Source organism: Oncorhynchus clarkii, chromosome 9 (genome assembly GCF_045791955.1).
Source record: "Oncorhynchus clarkii lewisi isolate Uvic-CL-2024 chromosome 9, UVic_Ocla_1.0, whole genome shotgun sequence".
Lineage (NCBI taxonomy): Eukaryota > Metazoa > Chordata > Actinopteri > Salmoniformes > Salmonidae > Oncorhynchus > Oncorhynchus clarkii.
In genome coordinates, this window is record NC_092155.1 from 11,250,327 (window position 1) to 11,269,093 (window position 18,767).

Consider the following 18,767-nt stretch of genomic DNA (forward strand, 5'->3'; position numbering starts at 1 on the left):
TGTCGCCTTAGATCAACTTACGAAGCGCGAAGATTGAAGACAGAAGAGAGAATCTGGTCACATTGTCTTCTCCCTCTCCTCCTTCTCCCAAGTCCTTTCCTCCAGTCCTCCTTCTCCCAAGTCCTTTCCTCCAGTCCTCCTTCTCCCAAGTCCTTTCCTCCAGTCCTCCTTCTCCCAAGTCCTTTCCTCCAGTCCTCCTTCTCCCAAGTCATTCAGTCCTCCTTCTCCCAAGTCATTCAGTCCTCCTTCTCCCAAGTCATTCAGTCCCCCTTCTCCCAAGTCCTTTCCCTTTAAACAGCCACCATCATGGCTTCCAAACTGAATCCGAATATCCTGTACGTCCAAGAACCACAGGAGTCTCACTCATCATTGGAAACTGACCACCTGGCGCAGCCCGAACCCGGTGAAGAGAGCTCCGATAGTGACGGAGAGCCAGATGAGACGGAACAGAAGCTAATCCGGAAGGTGTCCACATCGGGGCAGCTACGTGCCAAGGTAGGATAGACAAGAATGCAAACAGACAAACGCATACAGTGTACACACGTACAGTAGTGAGATCTGTTGTGTTTTGCTTCATTGTGCTGTGGCACTATAGGCCTATTTGTGTCTTCATCATGAGAGCTTAAAGAGATTCTCCGGTACTTTTACAACTAAGGACCCTCTGAGTGAGTTGGTACTTTAAAATTGTGGAAGCCCTTAAAGAGATTCTACAGTACTTTTGTATACTTTTTAGCCAGTAGTTCTGAAAGTAGCGCTCACGAGCTAAAAGTGGTCCACGGAAATTGCGTACTAAGTCACATACGCTGGGTGTACAAAACATTAAAAACACCTGCTCTTTCCGTGACAGATTGACCAGATGAATTCAGGTTAAATCTATGATCCCTTATTGATGTCACTTGTTAAATCCACTTCAATCAGTGTAGATGAAGGGGATGAGACAGATTAAATAAGGATTTTAAAGCCTTTGAGACAATTGAGACATCAATTGTGTATGTGTGCCATTCAGAGGGTGAATGGACAAGACAAAATATTGAAGTGCCTTTTGAACAGGTTATGGTAGTAGGAGCCAGACGCACCGGTTTGAGTGAGTGAAGAACTGCAAGGCTGCTGGGTTTTTCACACTCAGCAGTTTCCCATGTGTATCAAGAATAGTCCACCACCCAAAGGACATCCAGCCACCTTGACATAACTGTGGGAAGCATTGGAGTCAACATGGGCCGGCATCCCTGTGGAACGCTCTGAATATTAGGAAGGTGTTCCTAATGTTTTGTAGACCCAGTGTATGTGTAGATATGTACATTGCTCTCTCTTTCACGATGCTGTGTGTGCATCTTGCTAGCTGTCACTCAAATGGCGAGGGGCTAAAGCTCATTGGTTGAACTCGACTTGCTAGGGGGCTGGCCCACGATGGGGGAAATGTAGGAAAAATGGTATAGCACAGCTTCCAGAAAAACATTTGCTTTCAAACGAGGGATTTTGTGGCTAATTGAGGTAAGACAGTAATTCTGCTCATAGATTATGCATGTATGAACTACACATTGACATGTCCAGCCCAAAGCGGGAGGTTTTAAAAATACTCATTAGTGGCCAAAGTTCAGGAGCATGTCTTTAACTGTGGAATTGATCCTGGTTAGGATAGTAGGCCTACTGTAGGTGTACTGATTTGTAAACACTCTCACACACACTCACTCTCTCTCACTCTCACTCTCTCACACACACACACTCATGTCTCACTAGTAAATGATTAATAATGTATTGTTGAATAAGACATAAACCTTTGTTTGAGGTTGGTCAAACATTGACAGTGATTTCTGGGTTGAATTGTAACAGTTATTGATTGGTAGTCATAGATCAGGGTTCCCCAACTGGTGGCCCGTGGGCCAAATTTGGCCCGCAGGTGGTTTTATTTGGCCCGCCAAGTTTTCTAAGCAAAAAAATATAGATTTATTTATTTAAAGACTGTAAAAACAGGAAATCAGCTCCAAGTGATTTTAATTTTGGAAATCTTATCTCCAAGTATTCCCACGCATAAAAAAAGAGTAGTTATTGTCTACAAACTTAAGCAAGTTTTGAAATTAATGTGTAGTCTATTATATCTGTTTGGGCTTCTTGCTGTGAATTTGATGTCTACAAATTATTTAGAATTATCTTCTGGCCCCCTGACCATCTACTCAAGAAAACATTGGCCTGTGGCTGAATCTAGTTGATGATCCCTGTCATAGTTCATCATGAATCAATATGAAGCCACACCTGTCACCTATATGTCGTTGTCATGGTGATGTCATGGTTGTGTTTGTTCCTAAGACTTCTGATTCAATCAGTGACTCATTGTTGGTCAAATCCCAAATGATACCCTATTGACCTATGACCTACCTTTGACCAGAGCTATAGGGTGTATTTGAGATGGTTCGTCTGTCTGTCTTGGTCCAGGTACTCTTAAATCTCCTGCAGTCAGGGACAACGTCTATTGATTGCTGGTAGCCAATTGTGCGCCGCCTTGTGGGACTCCCAATCACAATCCAGATGTGATGCAGCCTGGATTAGAACCAGGTACTGCAGTGACACCTCTTGTACTGAGATGCAGTGTCTTAGACCCACTGTTATGGTCACAGCCATTGGATTGCAAGCTGATAATCAGTATGGAGTCATGTCATGCCTAAAATGGTGTGCGTGTGTGTGTGTGTGCGCATATGTATGATAATTAGATCGTGTTTACCTGTGGTCAAGTGACCAGATTATCCTATTCATAGACCCAGGGATTTGGCCTTACCGACAACTATAGGCTGATTTGGACTAGAACTATTAATTCGTAAGTTACTGTTTATTATGCAGATGTTATTATTCAGTGTCCCTCAGGCTACGGCAGGAAAATACATATTTGGCTGCAAGAGAAGCCATTGCTCCTTCACCCATGAATATTTTTTAGATTTTCCTCTGGGTTAAATAAGATAACATTTGGCATAAATGTAGTAATTCCTGTGAATAATGAATCTATTTGTGAGGAATATTTCTCACAGTAAAGGAGCATCTCTGTCTCTACCTCCCCTGTCGTACAGTGACCACATACACTCTCCTCTTTGAGAAGCCATGTCTTTTTATATCTGCTGGTTTCTATTGACAATTGGTCACTCAGCCTGTACTTGGTAAGGATCTGTCTCTGCTTCGTATCTCTGACAGAGCAGAGATAATCAGACAATTCATATTCTCTCTCTCATCTATTTTAGAGAAACTTAATATTAGAGAACACATTGGATTCAGGGTAGAATCAGACGGGGAAGTGAAGGAGACATGGATCTATATATATTCACTTCCCAGTACTACGATTACAGGCTCAAAATGGCCAGAAACAAAGGACTTTCTTCTGAAACTCGTCGGTCTATTCTTGTTCTGAAAAAGGAAGGCTATTCCATGTTCCACAGTGAAGAGGTGACTCCGGGATACTGGCCTTCTAGACAGAGTTCCTCTGTCCAGTGTCTGTGTTCTTTTGCCCATCTTAATCTTTTCTTTTTATTGGCCAGTCTGATATTTGTCTTTTTGCAACTCTACCAAGAAGGGCAGCATCCCGGAGACTGTGTATTCAGTGGGGAGAACAAGTATTTGATACACTGCTGATTTTGCAGGTTTTCCTACTTACAAAGCATGAAGAGGTCTGTAATTTTTATCATAGGTACACTTCAACTGTGAGAAATGGAATCTAAAACAAAAATCCAGAAAATCACATTGTATGATTTTTAAGTAATTAATTTGCATTTTATTGCATGACATAAGTATTTGATCACCTACCAACCAGTAAGAATTCCGGCTCTCTTTAAGAAGCCCACCTGTTCTCCACTCATTACCTGTATTAACTACACCTGTTTGAACTTGTTACCTGTCTAAAAGACACCTGTCCACACACTCAAACAGACTCCAACCTCTCCACAATGGCCAAGACCAGAGAGCTGTGTAAGGACATCAGGGTTAAATTGTAGACCTGCACAAGGCTGGGATGGGCTACAGGACAATAGGCAAGCAGCTTGGTGAGAAGGCAACAACTGTTGGCGCAATTATTAGAAAATGGAAGAAGTTCAAGATGACGGTCAATCACCCTCGGTCTGGGGCTCCATGCAAGATCTCACCTCGTGGGGCATCAATGATCATGAGGAAGGTGAGGGATCAGCCCAGAACTACACGGCAGGACCTGGTCAATGACCTGAAGAGAGCTGGGACCACAGTCTCAAAGAAAACCATTAGTAACACAGTACGCCGACATGGATTAAAATCCTGCAACGCACACAAGGTCCCCCTGCTCAAGCCAGCGCATGTCCAGGCCCGTCTGAAGTTTACCAATGACCATCTGGATGATCCAGAGGAGGAATGGGAGAAGGTCATGTGGTCTGATGAGACAAAAATAAAGCTTTTTGGTCTAAACTCCACTCGCCATGTTTGGAAGAAGAAGAAGGATGAGTACAACCCCAAGGACACCATCCCAACCGTGAAGAATGGAGGTGGAAACATCATTCTTCAGGGATGCTTTTCTGCAAAGGGGACAGGACGACTGCACCGTATTGAGGGGAGGATGGATGGGGCCATGTATCGCGAGATCTTGGCCAACAACCTCCTTCCCTCAGTAAGAGCATTGAAGATGGGTCGTGGCTGCGTCTTCCAGCATGACAATGACCCGAAACACACAGCCAGGGCAACTAAGGAGTGGCTCTGTAAGAAGCATCTCAAGGTCCTGGAGTGGCCTAGCCAGTCTCCAGACCTGAACCCAATAGAAAATCTTTGGAGGGAGCTGAAAGTCCGTCGTGCCCAGCGACAGCCCCGAAACCTGAAGGATCTGGAGAAGGTCTGTATGGAGGAGTGGGCCAAAATCCCTGCTGCAGTGTGTGCAAACCTGGTCAAGAACTACAGGAAACGTATGATCTCCTTAATTGCAAACAAAGGTTTCTGTACCAAATATTAAGTTCTGCTTTTCTGATGTATCAAATACTTATGTCATGCAATAAAATGCAAATTAATTACTTAAAAATCATACAATGTGATTTTCTGGATTTTTGTTTTAGAATCCGTCTCTCACAGAAGTGTACCTATGATAAAAAATTACAGATTACATGCTTTGTAAATTACATGCTTTGTAAATAGGAAGACCTGCAACATCGGCAGTGTATCAAATACTTTTTCTCCCCACTGTATGTGCCATTCAGAGGGTGAATGGAAAGGACAAGGGCCTTTGAATGGGGTAGTAGTTTTTGTGTTCAAGAACTGCAACGCTGCTGGGTTTTTCGCGCTCAACAGTTTCCCGTGTGTATCAAGAATGGAGTCAACATGGGCCTATATCTAGTGACTATCTATCACCTAAAATAACTATGATTCTGTCCTTAGAGAGTACCTCATCCATCAACAGATTAGCATTAGGAACGCTATCATTTTAGACATCAACAAATGGATGGAGAGAGCAAGGGATAGATTGAGGAACCAATGTACAGACAGACAGAGAGAGAAAGATCAATTGATTGCTAGACAGCAGCACCTTGTCTGTTTAATTATTAGTCATCTTTTTTAGTCCTCTGAGTTTTCTGTTTTATATCAACTATGTTCTCCGGGCATAGACCATTTACAAGAAGGACATAACAACACAACCCCCCCCCCCACACACACACACACACACACACACACACACACACACACACACACACACACACACACACACACACACACACACACACACACACACAAAACAGACAGGCGTAGTCCATTTATAAAAAGAACATAACAACAACAGGAAGGAACTTAAGTCTTTCACTTCCTCTGTCTCTATTTGTCTTTCTTTCTCTGTTTCTCTGTTTCTCTATTTGTCTTTCTCTGTCTCTCTCTCTTTCTGTTTCTTTCTCTCTTTCTGTTTCTTTCTCTCTTTCTGTCTTTCTGTCTTACTCTCTCTTTCTGTCTTTCTGTCTTACTCTCTTTCTGTCTTACTCTAAAAATAGTCTGTTTTTTTCATCAGCTCCTTAGAAACCTCTTCAAACAGGAAACTGTACACACACACACACACGCGCGTAAGAGTCTTTCAAAGTAATGTACAGCAATTATGGTCATTTCAAAACGCAAACCTGTTGAACTATGCAGTGTGTGTAGATGTGTCAAATGGCACCCTATTCCCTATATAGTGCACTACTTTTGACCATAAAGTATCTAGTGAATAGGGGCCATTTGGAACACACTCTTGGTATATCTGGAAGGAAGTAGGACAGAAGGTCACAGCTGAAAATACATACCTGCCAATTACACACACACACCCTGTCTAACCTTAAAGTGTGTGTGTGTGTGAGAGAGACTCCCCACACCTGTCCTCTAATCTCCATCCTCAAGTGCCTGCATGGAGAGAGTGTGTGATGCATGGAGAGAGTGTGTGATGCATGGGGAGAGTGTGTGATGCATGGGGAGAGTGTGTGATGCATGGGGAGAGTGTGTGATGCATGGGGAGAGCGTGTGATGCATGGGGAGAGCGTGTGATGCATGGGGAGAGTGTGTGATGCATGGGGAGAGTGTGTGATGCATGGGGAGAGTGTGTGATGCATGGGGAGAGTGTGTGATGCATGGGGAGAGTGTGTGATGCATGGGGAGAGTGTGTGATGCATGGAGAGAGTGTGTGATGCATGGAGAGAGTGTGTGATGTTGGCACACAGGCAAAGTAATAATATGAGAGAGAGAGACACTGGGTTGAGAGCGGGACGGAGGGAAAGGAACGAGCATCAGAAAGAATGTATAATGACACTTTCCGGAATCGTCCGTAGAACATAAAGCCCGTTCCAACTGAACTGACAACAGGATTGGCTGGAGGGAGAGCGTGAATATATTTACATTAAAAGTCCTGAGGAATTACAAGTCTTGTATTCAAATTATCCCAGAGCCATTGATACTGTATTTATACAGATTTTTCCGTATTGCTTTGAATGAATGGCAATGTCCATTCTAGTTGTTGTCATTCTATGGCCTGGCTCACGGTCACGTCATTCCCTCTAAGGATGATATTACACACACAGACGTCAAATACATGACAGTTACAGTTGAAGTCGGAAGTTTACATACACTTTAGCCAAATACATTTAAACTCAGTTTTTCACAATTCCTGACATTTAATCCTAGTAAAAATCCCCTGTCTTAGGTCAGTTAGGATCACCACTTTATTTTAAGAATGTGAAATGTCAGAATAATAGTAGGGTGATTTATTTCAGCTTTTGTTTCTTTCATCACATTCTCAGTTGGTCAGACGTTTACATACACTCAATTAGTATTTGGTAGCATTTCCTTTAAATTGTTTAACTTTGGACAAACGTTTCAGGTAGCCTTCCACAAGTTTCCCACAATAAGTTGGATGGATTTTGGCCCATTCCTCCTGACAGAGCTGGTGTAACTGAGTCAGGTTTGTAGGTCTCCTTGCTCGCGCACGCTTTTTCAGTTCTGCTCACACATTTTCTATGGGATTGAGGTTAGGGCTTTGTGATGGCCACTCCAAAAATTTGACTTTATCCTTAAGCCACTTTGCCTCAACTTTGGAAGTATGCTTGGGGTCATTGTCCATTTGGAAGACCCATTTGCGACCAAGATTTATCTTCCTGACTGATGTCTTGAGATATTGCTTCAATATATCCAACCTGATTTTCCTCCCTCATGAAGCCATCTATTTTGTGAAGTGCACCAGTCCCTCCTGCAGCAAAGCACCCCCACAACTTGATGCTGCCACCCCCATGCTTCATGGTTGGGATGGTGTTCTTTGGCTTGCAAGCCTCCCCCTTTTCCCTCCAAACATCAGACCAGAGGACATTTCTCCAAAAAGTTGTACCTGTTTCCTCCAGCATCTTCACCAGGTCCTTTGCTTTTGTTCTGGGATTGATTTGCACTTTTCACACCAAAGTACGTTCATCTCTAGGAGACAGAACGCGTCTCCTTCCTGAGAGGTATGATGGCTGAGTGGTCCCATGGTGTTTATACTTGTGTACTATTGTTTGTACAGATGAACGTGGTACTTTCAGGTGTTTGGAAATTGCTCCCAAGGATGAACCAGACTTGTGGAGGTCTACATTTTTTATTTCTGAGGTCTAGGCTGATTTCTTTTGATTTTCCCATGATGTCAAGCAAAGAGGCACTGAGTTTGAAGTTAGGCCTTGAAATACATCCACAGGTACACCTCTAATTGACTCAGGCTCTTTGACATAATTTATCAGAAGCTTCTAAAGCCATGCCATCATTTTCTGGAACTTTCCAAGCTGTTTAAAGACACAGTCAACTTAGTGTATGTAAACCTCTGACCCACTGGAATTGTGATACAGTGAATTATAAGTGAACTAATCTGTCTGTTAACAATTGTTAGGAAAATGACTTGTGTCATGCACAAAGTAGATGTCTTAACCGACTTGCCAAAACTATAGTTTGTCAACAAGAAATTTGTGGAGTGGTTGAAAAACGAGTTTTAATGACTCCACCCCAAGTGTATGTTCTGACTTCAACTGTATGTAAGACGAGTCAGTTGTTCCCTCTGACCTCTCTCTCTAGGGGTTAGAGGTCAGTGGTCAGTATAGTAAAGTCAGTTGGTTTCTGTTTTATAACTGACTTACTGGAAATAGAACACTGACAGGAAGAAACAATTCTGAGGTTTTTGTTAGTGGGTAACACACACAGACACACAGACCGACACACACAGACACACAGACCGACACACACAGACCGACAGACACACACACACACACACACACACACAGACCGACACACAGACACACACACACACACACACACACACAGACCGACACACACACACACACACACACAAACACACAGACCGACACACACACACACACACACACACACAGACCGACACACACACACACACACACACAGACCGACACACACACACACACACACACACACACACACACACACACACACACAGACCGACACACACACACACACACACACACACACAGACCGACACACACACACACACACAGACCGACACACACACACACACACAGACCGACACACACACACAGACACAGACCGACACACACACACACACACACACACACACAGACCGACACACACACACAGACACACAGACCGACACACACACCGACACACACACACACACACACACACACAGATCGACACACACACACACACACACACACACACACACACACACACAGACCGACACACACACACAGACACACAGACGACACAGACACACAGACGACACAGACACACAGACCGACACAGACACACAGACCGACAGACAGACACACACAGACACACACACACACAGACACACACACACACAGACACACACACACACAGACACAGACACACACACAGACACACACACAGACACACACACAGACACACACACAGACACACACACAGACCGACACACACACACACACACACACAGACCGACACACACACACACACACAAGACCGACACACACACACACACACACAGACCGACACACACAGACAGACAGACACACACACACACACACACACACACACAGACCGACACACACACACACACACACACACAGACCGACACACACACACACACACACACACAGACCGACACACACACACACACACACACACAGACCGACACACACACACACACACACAGACCGACACACACAGACCGACACACACACACACACAGACCGACACACACACACACACACACAGACCCACACACACACACACAGACCGACACACACACACACACAGACCGACACACACACACACACAGACCGACACACACACACACACACACAGACCGACACACACAGACCGACACACACACACACAGACACACAGACCGACACACACACACACACAGAGACACACAGACCGACACAGACACACAGACCGACACACACACACACACACACACACACAGACCGACACACACACACACAGACCGACACACACACACACAGACACACACACAGATACACACACACACACACAGACGCACTGTCACACACACACAATAGCTGGTTGATTAGTTAGTGGAGGGAAGTCAATTTATTTTTGGAGTCTGAGTTGGTGTTAGTTTTCCTGGTAAAACTCACTAAGGCAGTTTGGGAGGGGGTCAGGCTGTATGCTTAGCTATTACCTCAGAGAAAAGAGAGAAATAGAAAATAAGAGAGACCAGAGAGAGAGGGAGAAAGAGACTTGAGAGAGGGAGATGCTTACTGGTCTCCTTCCCTCTAGCAGACACAGGGCGTACGAGAGAGAGAGAGAGGAGAGGGAGGCCAATAGTTAATGAATACTCTCCATTGTTGTTTCTAATATAGATCTTTCTACAATGGCTTTATATTGATGAGAGACACATAGCCCAGGATTGCCCCTCTCCTCCCTCCTCCTCTGTGAGTTGGTTAGAAGGAGATGGAGCAGAAGGAGGTTAAAATAGGTTTTTTTCCGCAGAGAAATAACTTGATGTCTCTGGTTGGCTATATCTGCCTCTCAGCTGGTTGTGAACACCTAGAAACTGTAACCATGCTAACGATGGATGGAGGGATGGAGGGATGGATGGATGGAGAGATGGATGGATGTTTTTGGGAAATCTGTCTTTGGTGAATCGGCTAAAGCCAAGGTGAAAATCATGTTAGCTTGTATTTTGAGTGGACTGTCCCTTTAAATAGCAGCGTAGTCAAGTCATGTTAGGTTGTATTTTGAGTGGACTGTCTCTTTAAATACCAGCCAAAAAAGTGATGAGTAACTCTTGAAAGCAAAAAACAAAGGTTGGCAGAGGAAGGATGTTTGCTTTAAAACCATCATATTAGGAGAGTAGAGAAATCATGTTAGGGTGAGGTACACACTCGTTCTCTCTCTCTCTCTCTCTCTCTCTCTCTCTCTCTCTCTCTCTCTCTCTCTCTCTCATTGTTTTTAAATATACTTACAAATCAAAAGTGAAAGTACTCAGAGCTAGAAAATGGTATATCATAAACTACAGTTGAAGAACAATGGGAAAGTAATTCTGCTTTTCAAGTTGATAAACTTGTAATGCCACTTTTTTGTTGTTGATACACCTACTGGAGAGCTCTTCTTCGTCTACACCCATTTGACATCGTTCACGCCCTCTTAACCCTTAGCTCCACCCATCTGTTTAAGGATTCACATGTGAGGCCATGTGCTAAACAGAGTGAGTACGGTAGTGTACTAAACATTACCAAAGATTCAAAGACTTATACTACTTCTATCGACATGTCTGTAAACATAACATCAATAAACCCATCCGTTTAAATCAACCAGGCAACTAAACACAACTTTCTAAATTATGTTTTGGTTTGTTGCTATCTTGTTAGCGAGCTTGCTAACGCTAAGAGCTTGCTAACGCTAAGAGCTTGCTAACGCTAAGAGCTTGCTAACGTTAAGAGCTTGCTAACGTTAAGAGCTAGCTAACGTTAAGAGCTAGCTAACGTTAAGTTAGTTGGCTAGCCAGTTCAAATAATGACCATATCATATAGCTGACAACATCTTCACTTTTAACTCATTTGTATTCGTTATTACAGGAAAACAAACTCGCAAAAAAATCATTATTTACACGTTAATGGCTAATTATAGAAAATAAAAGCAGGGCATTCTACCAGTGAATTGTAGAACTTGGACACTGTCTCGTTGGCCTAACGTTATATCCTAAATTGACTTTGGTGCAGGTCATGTTGTTCTTCTCATTACCGTCTCTGTTAAACACACGCTATATCAAATAAAATCTAAGTGTATCTGTCACATGCACAGGATACAGAAGGTTTAAACGATACAGTGAAATGGTTACTGGCACAGTGGAGTCTTTTGTTTCGACAAGTAGCTCGCTAGCTATGAACCATTATCCCAACTCATACATTTATTTAATTTAACTAGGCATGTCAGTTAGCAAGAAATTCTTGTTTACAATGACGGCCTACCGGGGAACAGTGTGTTAACTGCCTTGTTCAGGGGCCACCTGTCGCCCCAATGACATTACTACCCTGCATGAATCTGCAGGTAGCGAGCGCAAGCCAACGAGGTTCAATGTTAGCTGGCTACAGTACCAAGAGTGTGCAAAGCTGTCATCAAGGCAAAGGGTGGCTACTTTGAAGAATCTCAAATATATTTTGATATGTTTAAATATAAATATTACCCCCCCAAAATACTTAAGTAGTACTTTCAAGTATTTTTACTTAAGTACTTTACACCACTGATTGTCAGTGTAAAGAGAAGGGGAAGTAGATTTAAACTGACTAACTGTTTTTTAGGGTTTACCTGCTCTCTCTGTGTGTGTGTGTGTGTGTGTGTGTGTGTGTGTGTGTGTGTGTGTGTGTGTGTGTGTGTGTGTGTGTGTGTGTGTGTGTGTGTGTGTGTGTGTGTCGTTGAAGGGTCCCTCCGAAAGTAATGGGAAGAGGGGAGGTAGTAGCAGCAGGTGCATTCTGTGAGACTGCCATGTGGGTCCCCATTACTTTGAAGTATAGAGGGGAAAGTAAGAGAGCGATGGAGTGATAAGATTGTACTTCTTCTGTTACCACAGAGCATGGCTGCGCTTACATGCTCTACGTGTGTACTAACCGCTCATGCATTCCCCTTTCCAAACCGTCTATCTCTGTCTCATCTGTCTAGATTTGATTCTGTTTCTGAAGCTGTGACTTATATCTGTATACAGCTGAGTTCAGGTTTGTGGTAATCTTTTACTGCCATTACTCATCACTGTATAGCAGTGTTTCCCAAACTCGGTCCTGGGTCCCCCCCTGGGGGCACATTTTGTTTTTTGCCCCTAACACTCCACAGTTGTGGTAAGTATAATTGACACTACAAAAAAGTTTGAAAATGTATGCATTCACTACTAAGTCTGCTAAATGACAAAAAATGTTCATGTAAACTTGGGTATCATTATGGTAAGTGGGGAAAAAAGTATAGCCAATTACAATTTGTAATGGCTTAGCATATCATAAAGTACATTTTTACCTATAATGAGAAAGAATATAATCTCTATTGTTTACAAGAAACTCACTCTACAAATATAGATAAGGTTGGGTGGAAAAAAGGACTGGGAGGGAGGAATATTTTTTGTTATGGGCAAAGAAACTCAAAAGGGGTGATTGATATTAATTAACAACAATTTTGATCCAATTGTGAAAAGTGTCCAACAGAACCTCAAGGAATTGGACCAAAAACAGATCTGGCTAATTAATCTATATGGGCCAAATTATGATGATCCACACTTCTTCGAAAATATATATACAGTACCAGTCAAATGTTTGGACACGCCTACTCGTAGACCAAAATCTGTCATAAAGGCAAAGGGTGGCTACTTTGAAGAATCTAAAACCTAAAATATATTTAACACGTTTTTGGTTACTACATGATTCCGTATGTGTTATTTCCTAGTTTTGTTGTCTTCACTACTATTGTACAATGTAGAAAATAGTAAAAAAAAAAAATGAAAATCCCTTGAATGAATAAGTGTGTCCAAACTGGACACACCTATTGGACTGGTACTGGTACTGTATAACAATCTATTGAGCTCACAATCAACGAATGGATCTATTATTATGGTGGGAGATTATAATACATTTTTTAAATACCTTCTATGGACCAGAAAGGAAATCACACTACAAAACTATCACCCTGATGCACTTAAGGAGATCACAAGTATCGTGGATACATTAGAACTAGTGGATAATGGGATACGGAAATAACCTGACCTAGTGAGATATACATGGAGGAGGCTTTATCAAGCTAGCTGTCTTGATTACTTCCTAGTCTCATTCATGCTGGCATCAAAAGTATTAATAGGAGACTGAATGTGATCGGACCACCATCTAATTGGCCTCCATATAACTCTTACAGAATTTCCACGTGGACGGGGATATTGGACATTTTATCAAAGCCTACTGGATGTCAATGTGTTCTTAACAAAGACAAAATAATTTAGAATTGTCTTTTTTTCTGCATAACATAGGCACAGCAGATCCCCTTTAAATGTGCCGTTAGAGGCAATGCAATTCAATAATCATCTTTAAAACAAAATCAATTTTGGTCAAAAGAGATTAGACTAAAAAAGGATATAGAGGAAGTAAGAGAGCAGGTAAAGGAAACTGTACTACAGAGGCACACAATAGGTTAGAGGAAAATCAACAAGAAATTGAGGTACTTGTTCAAGAACGATCAAGTGTAATGTATTACAAAAATAATGCAAATTGGATGGAAAATGGTACCCATTTAAATACTGGAGGGCTCTTACACTTCAATGTGGTAAGGCAAAAATCCTGGTGAAATGCATAGCACATAGAATAAAAATAAAACAATTAAACTAGATATTGTTCATTCTGATCAGACAGGTTTTTTACATGGATGATATATTGGAGATAATATACAACAATTACTTGAAACAACTGAACATTATGAAACATCAAAGATACCAGACCTGGTCTTCATAGCAGATTTTGCAAAGGCATTTGATAAAGTACGACTAGAATTTATATATAGGAGTACTTTCATTTCGGTGAATCTCTTATACAATGGGTTAAAGTTATGTACAGCAACCCCAGGTGTAAACTAGTAAATTGACCTATTGAGCTTTTTAGAGGAGCAAAACAAGGTTGTTCATTGTCTCCCAATCTATTTATTATGGCCATTGAAATGCTAGCTATTAAAATTAGATCCAAGAGGAATATCAAGGTGTTAGAAATCCAAGGGATAAAAACAAAAAGTGTCAATGTATGCCGATGACTCTAGTTATTTCTTAGGTCCGCAATCTGGATCCCTGCACAGTCTCATTTGAAGATCTTGATCACTTTTCTAGCCTCTCTGGATTAAAACCGAATTATGACAAGTGTACCATATTACGTATTGGATTGTTAAAATACACTACTTTTAGTTGACCAATAGAATGGGGGGGGGGGGGATTGTGAAGTAGACATACTTGGTATTCATATCTCAAAAAAGATAAATTAATTTACCACAATCAATTTCAATAAACAGTTTGCAAAAATAGATAAGATTCTGCAAGCCATACAATGCTGGTTACAATTTCAGTTCAATGCCTTAACTTAACCCAGTCGGATTTAAATGTATCAGTCTCTTGCTCTCGCTCTCTCCCCCCTCTCTCGCTCTCTCTCCCCCTCTCTCTCGCTCTCTCCCCCTTCTCGCCCGCTCTCGCTCTCTCACTCTCTCTCTCGCTCTTCCCCCCCCCCCTCTCTCTCTCTCTCGCTCTCTCCCCCCTCTCCCTCTCTCCCCCCTCGCTCTCTCCCCCCTCGCTCTCCCCCCCTCACTCTCCCCCCTCGCTCTCTGTCTCGCTCTCTGTCTCGCTCTCTGTCTCGCTCTCTGTCTCACTCTCTGTCTCGCTCTCTCTCACTGTTGCTCTCTGTCTCGCTCGCTCTCTTGTCTCGCTCTTGATCGCTCGCTCTCTTGTCTCGCTCTTGTCTCGCTCGCACTCTTGTCCCGCTTGCTCCCTCGCTCTGTCTCGCTCGGTCACTCTCTGTCTCACTGGCTCGCCATCTCGCTCTCGCTCTGGCTCGCTCTCTGGCTCGCTCTCGCTCTGGCTCGCTCTCTGGCTCGCTCTCGCTGTCTCGCTCTCTGTGTGTCTGTCTGTCTGGCTCTCTCGCTCTGTCTCTCTGTCATTGTCTCTCTGTCTCTCGCTCCTTCGGTAACATTGTGCTCTTCACACCCCCTCAGCCTGTTGCGTAAGGGCCGCAGAGGTGCACACGCACATTCCCATGCATGCCCTCAAAACATTACTGTGTGTGTGAATCTGGCAGCCAACAGCTTGTAAAACAGCCTGTACACTCACAATGACAGACTTAGAAATGCTGATTGTGAAACAGCTTGTACACTCACAATGACAGACTTAGAAACGCTGATTGTAAAACAGCCTGTACACTCACAATGACAGACTTAGAAACGCTGATTGTGAAACAGCCTGTACACTCACAATGACAGACTTAGAAACGCTGATTGTAAAACAGCCTGTACACTCACAATGACAGACTTAGAAACACTGATTGCCAGGAAAAGAGAGAGGGACGAGGAGAGAGGAGGGATAGCGAGAGAGAGAAACAGAGAGGGATGAGGAGAGAGGAGGGATAGCGAGAGAGAGAAACAGAGAGGGATGAGGAGAGAGGAGGGATAGCGAGAGAGAAACAGAGAGGGACGAGGAGAGAGGAGGGATAGCGAGAGAGAGAAACAGAGAGGGATGAGGAGAGAGGAGGGATAGCGAGAGAGAGAAACAGAGAGGGATGAGGAGAGAGGAGGGATAGCGAGAGAGAGAAACAGAGGGATGAGGAGAGATAGCGAGAGAGAGAAACAGAGCAGGACGAGGAGAGAGGAGGGATAGCGAGAGAGAGAAACAGAGAGGGACGAGGAGAGGGGAGGGATAGCGAGAGAGAGAAACAGAGGGACGAGGAGAGATAGCGAGAGAGAGAAACAGAGCAGGACGAGGAGAGAGGAGGGATAGCGAGAGAGAGAAACAGAGAGGGACGAGGAGAGGGGAGGGATAGCGAGAGAGAGAAACAGAGCGGGACGAGGAGAGATGAGGGATAGCGAGAGAGAGAAACAGAGAGGGACGAGGAGAGAGGAGGGATAGCGAGAGAGAGAAACAGAGGGACGAGGAGAGAGGAGGGATAGCGAGAGAGAGAAACAGAGATGGACGAGGAGAGATGAGGGATAGCGAGAGAGAAACAGAGATGGACGAGGAGAGAGGAGGGATAGCGAGAGAGAAACAGAGAGGGACGAGGAGAGAGGAGGGATAGCGAGAGAGAAACAGAGAGGGACGAGGAGAGAGGAGGGATAGCGAGAGAGAGAAACAGAGAGGGACGAGGAGAGAGGAGGGATAGCGAGAGAGAAACAGAGCGGGAGTGAAAGAAGGAGAAGGAGGGAGGAAAAGTCCGTGTTAGTCTCAGATTAAATACCGCACACACAAACACACACTTACACGCCGGCCCAACTCCTCTCCGCCCAATGATTTACAGTCATCCAGTCTTTGTTTACTTTCAGAGTTATAAATACACTCAGCCATAAGAATTTCCCTATTACCCACAATCACACACTCACACACATCCACATGTTATGTTCTTCTATCCTCTTTGGGACCTCAAATGAATTTCCATTCTGAATCTTATTTTCCCTAACCCCTAACCCTCTCTCACTCCTAGCTCCTAACCCTAACCCTAACCCCTAACCCTCTCTCACTCCTAGCTCCTAACCCTAACCCCTAACCCTCTCTCACTCCTAGCTCCTAACCCTAACCCCTAACCCTCTCTCACTCCTAGCTCCTAACCCTAACCCTAACCCCTAACCCTCTCTCACTCCTAGCTCCTAACCCTAACCCCTAACCCCTAACCCTCTCTCACTCCTAGCTCCTAACCCTAACCCCTAACCCTCTCTCACTCCTAGCTCCTAACCCTAACCCCTAACCCCTAACCCTCTCTCACTCCTAGCTCCTAACCCTAACCCCTAACCCTCTCTCGCTCCTAGCTCCTAACCCTAACCCCTAACCCCTAACCCTCTCTCACTCCTAGCTCCTAACCCTAACCCCTAACCCTCTCTCGCTCCTAGCTCCTAACCCTAACCCTAACCCCTAACCCTCTCTCACTCCTAGCTCCTAACCCTAACCCCTAACCCTCTCTCACTCCTAGCTCCTAACCCTAACCCTAACCCTCTCTCACTCCTAGCTCCTAACCCTAACCCCTAACCCTCTCTCACTCCTAGCTCCTAACCCTAACCCTAACCCCTAACCCTCTCTCACTCCTAGCTCCTAACCCTAACCCCTAACCCTCTCTCACTCCTAGCTCCTAACCCTAACCCCTAACCCTCTCTCACTCCTAGCTCCTAACCCTAACCCCTAACCCTCTCTCACTCCTAGCTCCTAACCCTAACCCCTAACCCTCTCTCACTCCTAGCTCCTAACCCTAACCCCTAACCCTCTCTCACTCCTAGCTCCTAACCCTAACCCCTAACCCTCTCTCACTCCTAGCTCCTAACCCTAACCCCTAACCCTCTCTCACTCCTAGCTCCTAACCCTAACCCCTAACCCTCTCTCACTCCTAGCTCCTAACCCTAACCCCTAACCCTCTCTCACTCCTAGCTCCTAACGCTAACCCTAACCCCTAACCCTCTCTCACTCCTAGCTCCTAACCCTAACCCCTAACCCTCTCTCACTCCTAGCTCCTAACCCTAACCCCTAACCCTCTCTCACTCCTAGCTCCTAACCCTAACCCCTAACCCTCTCTCACTCCTAGCTCCTAACCCTAACCCCTAACCCTCTCTCACTCCTAGCTCCTAACCCTAACCACTAACCCTCTCTCAATCCTAGCTCCTAACCCTAACCCTAACCCCTAACCCTCTCTCACTCCTAGCTCCTAACCCTAACCCCTAACCCTCTCTCACTCCTAGCTCCTAACCCTAACCCTCTCTCACTCCTAGCTCCTAACCCTAACCCCTAACCCTCTCTCACTCCTAGCTCCTAACCCTAACCCTAACCCTCTCTCACTCCTAGCTCCTAACCCTAACCCCTAACCCTCTCTCACTCCTAGCTCCTAACCCTAACCCTAACCCTCTCTCACTCCTAGCTCCTAACCCTAACCCTAACCCCTAACCCTCTCTCACTCCTAGCTCCTAACCCTCTCTCACTCCTAGCTCCTAACCCTAACCCCTAACCCTCTCTCACTCCTAGCTCCTAACCCTAACCCCTAACCCTCTCTCACTCCTAGCTCCTAACCCTAACCCTAACCCCTAACCCTCTCTCACTCCTAGCTCCTAACCCTAACCCC

At 44.4% G+C, this 18,767-nt stretch overlaps 1 protein-coding gene across 1 annotated transcript in view; it reads left to right on the forward strand.

Moving 5' to 3' along the window:
- Positions 1–306: 306 nt before the first annotated feature.
- Positions 307–18,767, forward strand: part of LOC139417088 (diacylglycerol kinase delta-like) — an 81,064-nt gene continuing 62,603 nt past the window's right edge. The window contains exon 1 of the mRNA XM_071166336.1: positions 307–495. Within this exon, the coding sequence (XP_071022437.1) occupies positions 307–495 (189 nt within the window). The remainder of the gene's footprint in view (positions 496–18,767) is intronic.